The sequence below is a fragment of the Micropterus salmoides genome, unplaced genomic scaffold (genome assembly GCF_014851395.1).
Source record: "Micropterus salmoides isolate LMB-PRFRI ecotype aquatic unplaced genomic scaffold, ASM1485139v1 Ms_hic_scaffold_1270, whole genome shotgun sequence".
NCBI lineage: Eukaryota > Metazoa > Chordata > Actinopteri > Centrarchiformes > Centrarchidae > Micropterus > Micropterus salmoides.
The window spans coordinates 1-5,012 of NW_024040342.1; the positions used below are offsets into that span (position 1 = coordinate 1).

Consider the following 5,012-nt stretch of genomic DNA (forward strand, 5'->3'; position numbering starts at 1 on the left):
CAGCTTTTGAACACATTTGCTTCTACTATATTTCAGTAGCATTGCAGGTTTTCTTATTGTGCATTGTTTCATTTTTATTTACCATTTCTTGTTGCCGTTTTTAAGAACATTTCACCCTCATAGATCAATATTATAGTATTCTGGTCTTGAAAACAAAGACATATGCCTTTAGTGTGAGTGATGTTTCAGACATTTGACCCCTAGTTGCTCCAAAAGTGCGCCCTCTGACAGCAGTTATGATTTGCTTTTGAGAAAAGCGTCTAAATGAGTGACAATTAATTAAACACAACTCTGACAATCTGAAAGCATTGTTGTATGGATCGTGTTGGACATAAGACGTTTTAAACGCGGTTCATTGTTTCAATGAAACCCCTACCAAGACGTGTAGATATCCAAAGTGACCAGTAGGCGTCACCGTGGGGACGGATGTCAAAACCACAACTGCCTCAGACGTTGCAAAACATCACTCAGACAGTGTGCAGCGTAATTCATTGGGAAAACATGGTAATTTAACTCCGTTATATGTGCCTGTATTTCCATGAGCAGCTGAGCGTTAACGTGGCTGCTTGTCTGTGTGGTGTTTGCAGGCAGGATGCAGCTCTTGGATGAGGTAGGTGGCTCTTAAAAGAGCCGTTGTGTTGTTTCCAGGTGTGGGTGTGTGAGTTTAAGCCCTCTCTCCGCGGATGCGTCGGGCCAGCTGTATGTCTTTGGGCATGATGGTGACCCTCTTGGCGTGGATGGCGCACAGGTTGGTGTCCTCGAAGAGTCCGACCAGGTAAGCCTCGCTGGCCTCCTGCAGAGCCATGACGGCGGAGCTCTGGAAGCGCAGGTCGGTCTTGAAGTCCTGAGCGATCTCCCTCACCAGGCGCTGGAAGGGCAGCTTGCGGATGAGCAGCTCGGTGGACTTCTGGTAGCGGCGGATCTCTCGGAGAGCCACGGTACCGGGCCTGTAGCGGTGGGGCTTCTTCACTCCGCCGGTGGCCGGGGCGCTCTTACGGGCGGCCTTGGTGGCCAGCTGCTTCCTGGGAGCTTTTCCTCCGGTGGATTTACGGGCGGTCTGCTTGGTCCTGGCCATTGTTGACGAGTCTCAGCTTTCTTCTTCAGAGAAGTAGTGATGAGCCCAGTGCCAGAGTGGCTGCTTTATATAGCGAGAGCTGGAGCGCGGGCAGCGCTGATTGGGCCAAATAGTCACGTGATACAGCGGGTCATCAGAGGGATGTAAAAAAAAAGTCTACACATAACTTTATTGACTGTTTTATTTGAAACGTCACATATACATACACTTATAAACATGCACAATTATACGTTTCGAATTTAAATTTTGTGTTTACTCACTTTTATATTTATTAAATTGTGGTTCAACCTTTTATTGACATGAAACTTTGTAGTGAAAAGCAAACTAGATCTAATCAGAGATTAGCGGTTGTTTTTTGTTAAATGTATAAATAGTTACAATAATGTTGACAACAACAGCAACGAAGGTGTAGTTTTATTTGAAGACATTTTCATATATTAAAGTTTAATTGTAATGTGAGGTTTTTAAACACCACTGGGAAGTTTAGCATTGATGTTTCCTGTAGTTTTGTCATTAAGTCCTATTAGAGTTAGTTTGCTAAAACCAGTTTTTGACCTGTTGTATCATAATTTAATTTGGATTTTATGTAATAACTCTGTAAGAGTTTGTTTTTTATATTACTGTATTTCCTTTTACTGTTCATGAAAAGCTTTTCTGCTTCCTGTGTTTTATCTTCTCCCCTTGTGAAAGGACTGTGTAAACATATAGTACTCTGTAAATAAATAAATATTGCTTACTTATAAAAAAAGGTGTTGATGCTTTCTGGACTGTATCTTTACTTTGATGTCTGTCCTCATGTTAAACTTTTCTTCCAGTTAGGAATCATAACATATTGTGAGAATAATCTTTGGAAAAAGGCCAAATATTGTGTCTTCCTCTCAATATTGTCCCACAGTAGGTTGACCGCACATTAATTATAGGCTGGAGGAGCTCAGTCTGTGCAGCATGAGTGTTTGGGAGCTACGCAGTTTGCTTCTCACCACTTTGTGTTAGTTTGTGATCTTTTCTAAAATGCTGCAGAACTCACTGCGTTGCTGTAAAACCGCTGTTGATGGCTCTGAATTAAATAAACTTCTCATCTCGTTCCCGTGTACTCACATGTGCTGGTCCGCAGGCAGACTCTCTTCTTACCGGATATATAAACGGGCTTAATAAAATGTATGCAGATGATTCGATTGCTTGTGATAAATATTTATAAATGAATGAGTGAATATTACCGCAGGGAACAAGCTGAACAGTCATTATGTACAAACAGACACATGGTTTAGTCTCAATATATCAGCGTACACAAAGAGAGGAAAGATCTCACTTTCCTGACTGCAGGTGCACAATTTCCCCTTTCAGCCGTTTGCACAGTTGGTTTTATTTCTTCCCCAGTAAAGCGCTTTGTGAACATGGACTTAGTGTGAATAAATATTACCTGTAAGAGGGAGTTGATATTTGATAGTGGGCCAAAATATTGTGTCTTCCAGTCATTTCACACATCATGACCTGCTGAAAAGAGAAAAAGCCAGAGGAAATCTGCCTTTGGAGTATTTGTGTGGCTCTTAAAAGAGCCGTTGGTGATGGAGAGGAGGTGTTTTTACTTCTTGGCTGTTTTCTTTGCTGCTGTGGCCTTCTTGGGTTTGGCAGCTTTGGGTTTAACCGCCTTCTTGGGTGCAGCTTTCTTGGGAGTCGCTGGCTTTTTGGGTGCAGCTGCCTTCTTCACCGCCGCCGCCACCGTCTTCTTCTTGGGGCTCTTGGTGACCTTCTTGACGGACTGTTTCTTGGCTGCGGCGGGTTTCTTCGCCTTCTTCGGGGTGGACTTTGCCGCTTTGGGCTTCTTGGCTGCGGCGGGCTTCTTGGCGGCGGCGGCGGGCTTCTTGGCTGCCGGCTTCTTGGCTTTGACGGCGGCCTTCTTCACTTCCTTCTTGGGCTTTTCGGCGCCCTTGCTCGCCTTGAAGGATCCGGACGCGCCGGTCCCCTTGGTCTGCACCAGGGCTCCTTTCACCACCAGACTCTTGACGGCGCGCTTGATGTGGACGGCGTTGTGGTCCACGTCGTAGCCTTCGGCGGCCAGCGCCTTCTTCAGCGCCACGTAAGAAAGGCCTTTACGGTCCTTGGAGGCGGACACCGCTTTCAGGACGAGCTCGCTGGCGCCGGGACCGGACTTCTTGGCCGGCTTGGCCGCCTTCTTCTTCGGGGCTTTGGCCGGAGCGGCCGCAGGGGCGGCGGGTGCAGCGGGAGCAACTTCTGCCATTGTGTTTTCCGTTCGCTTCTCTCGACGAGTCACAGACGACTGATGGAGAAAACTCCCAGCGAAGGGAGGAACTTAAACACACCGTGAGAACCGTGGAGACTCAGCCCGGCCTGCCTCTCACCGCTGCAGCAGGAACACCGCGACACTTGTGTTTTCTCCTCACCAATAAAAGTGCAAAATACACAGCTGGAGGAAGGATTAAAGTGTACAACTGAAGCCAACCTGGAGCGGACACGTTTCTCTTCACGTGGGAGTCAAATAAAGCGCTGAAGACATTTGGATTTGGATTGGGAAGCCTTTAAACCTCTCCCAAACACTGCCGTGTGGGCCGATTCTCCGGACTTTTCTCTCTAATTTCTCTCCTAAATGCTTTAAAATACATCAGAAACTCGCTAAAACCGGTCAGAGAGTGAGAAGATGTTTGTTCAAAGACCCAAATAAAAACAGCCCGCTCCTGTGGTGACTTTTGTTTTAAACAGAGCTTAGTTTGGTACCTGCAAACACACTCAGAGGTTCCTTGGAACAGCAACTGTGAAGTGCTGCGACGGACAGTCTGTCACTGTGTGCATCGTGAGTTTAATTCTGTTTTACAGTTCACTCCTACTGCTTCAACCTAAATCTATGTCTTAGTCATTAAAACGAATAAACATATAAATTAATATCTTCTTTGACTTTATCATCACTTTGGCCACATCTGTTGTGCTGCAGCAAACCAAGCTGCTCATGTGGCCCAAAGCCTTCAGGGAGCTGCAGAGAATCACATCATTTAACACGCAATTCAGTGTTTGCTATGAGATTATTTCAACTGTCTGTGCATTGCTTAATTGTTCATCGTACGTTTAGTGTTATTACTTGTACTAGTAGATAAATATCTTAACTAAAGCAAAAAAAAAAAACACAGGATGGTTTGAATTACCGTCAAATCAAAGGTCAGTTCATCTGTTTTACTTTTGCAAACCCAGCAAGCTGCTCATGTGGCCCCAGGCCTCCATAAAGTTGGAGTCAAGCCGAGAAACCCAGTTGAACCGGTTTCACAGTGAGACCTGTGAGGAAGGCCAGCTGGGTGGTGGGGATGGAGCTGGACAGTGTGGAGACAGAACTGACTGAAAACCATCACGGACAACGTCTCTCATCGTCTCTACGCTCACGAGCCCCTTCGGCCACGGACTCATCCAGCCTCGAGCCTCAAAGCGCTCAGGAGGCTCTTTGGACGCCACGGCACCCGACACCTCCCATCTCCACTGACAGACTAGTTTTGACTGACTTGTTTGCACATATAGTTTGTACATATCTTAAATATGTGTGCAAATCCTCGTGTATATATTGTACATACTTGATCCATATAATTTACATGAATACAAATCTATTTTTTGATGCACACATAAATATCTAATGTCATATTCTATTTGTCTTTATTTCATGATGATTATTCTTCTATAACAACTTGTATCTACATTTAGTCAATTTCATATTTTTGTTCATGGATTTCAGTCACGTGACTTTTTTGTTGTGGCCGCCATCTTTAGGACCGCTGCGCAGCGCCTCCTTCGTTAGAATGAATGATGTCGCACACTAAAATAGCACCCTCACCACCGACAAAAAGCTAATGATCCCAAAATTCATCATCTGGAGATGAAGAAAATGTTCTTGATCACAGGAAGGGTAAGTGTTTTATTCAAGTGATATTAACATTAACGT

At 45.1% G+C, this 5,012-nt stretch overlaps 2 protein-coding genes across 2 annotated transcripts; both read right to left on the bottom strand.

Annotated features, from left to right (window-relative positions):
* Nucleotides 1-614: 614 nt before the first annotated feature.
* LOC119900140 (histone H3) lies at nucleotides 615-1,120 on the bottom strand. Its single transcript, XM_038714899.1, has one exon. It carries the CDS (start codon nucleotides 1,073-1,075, stop codon nucleotides 665-667), a length of 411 nt encoding a protein of 136 aa, XP_038570827.1. The 5' UTR covers nucleotides 1,076-1,120; the 3' UTR covers nucleotides 615-664.
* A 1,389-nt stretch (nucleotides 1,121-2,509) lies between these two features.
* LOC119900139 (histone H1-like) lies at nucleotides 2,510-3,314 on the bottom strand. Its single transcript, XM_038714898.1, has one exon. It carries the CDS (start codon nucleotides 3,312-3,314, stop codon nucleotides 2,658-2,660), a length of 657 nt encoding a protein of 218 aa, XP_038570826.1. The 3' UTR covers nucleotides 2,510-2,657.
* Between the last annotated feature and the right edge of the window lie 1,698 nt (nucleotides 3,315-5,012).

Bases quoted from the DNA above. Each gene is read 5' to 3' on its own strand.
- LOC119900140 (XM_038714899.1), bottom strand. From the start codon at position 1,075: ATGGCCAGGACCAAGCAGACCGCCCGTAAATCCACCGGAGGAAAAGCT.
- LOC119900139 (XM_038714898.1), bottom strand. From the start codon at position 3,314: ATGGCAGAAGTTGCTCCCGCTGCACCCGCCGCCCCTGCGGCCGCTCCG.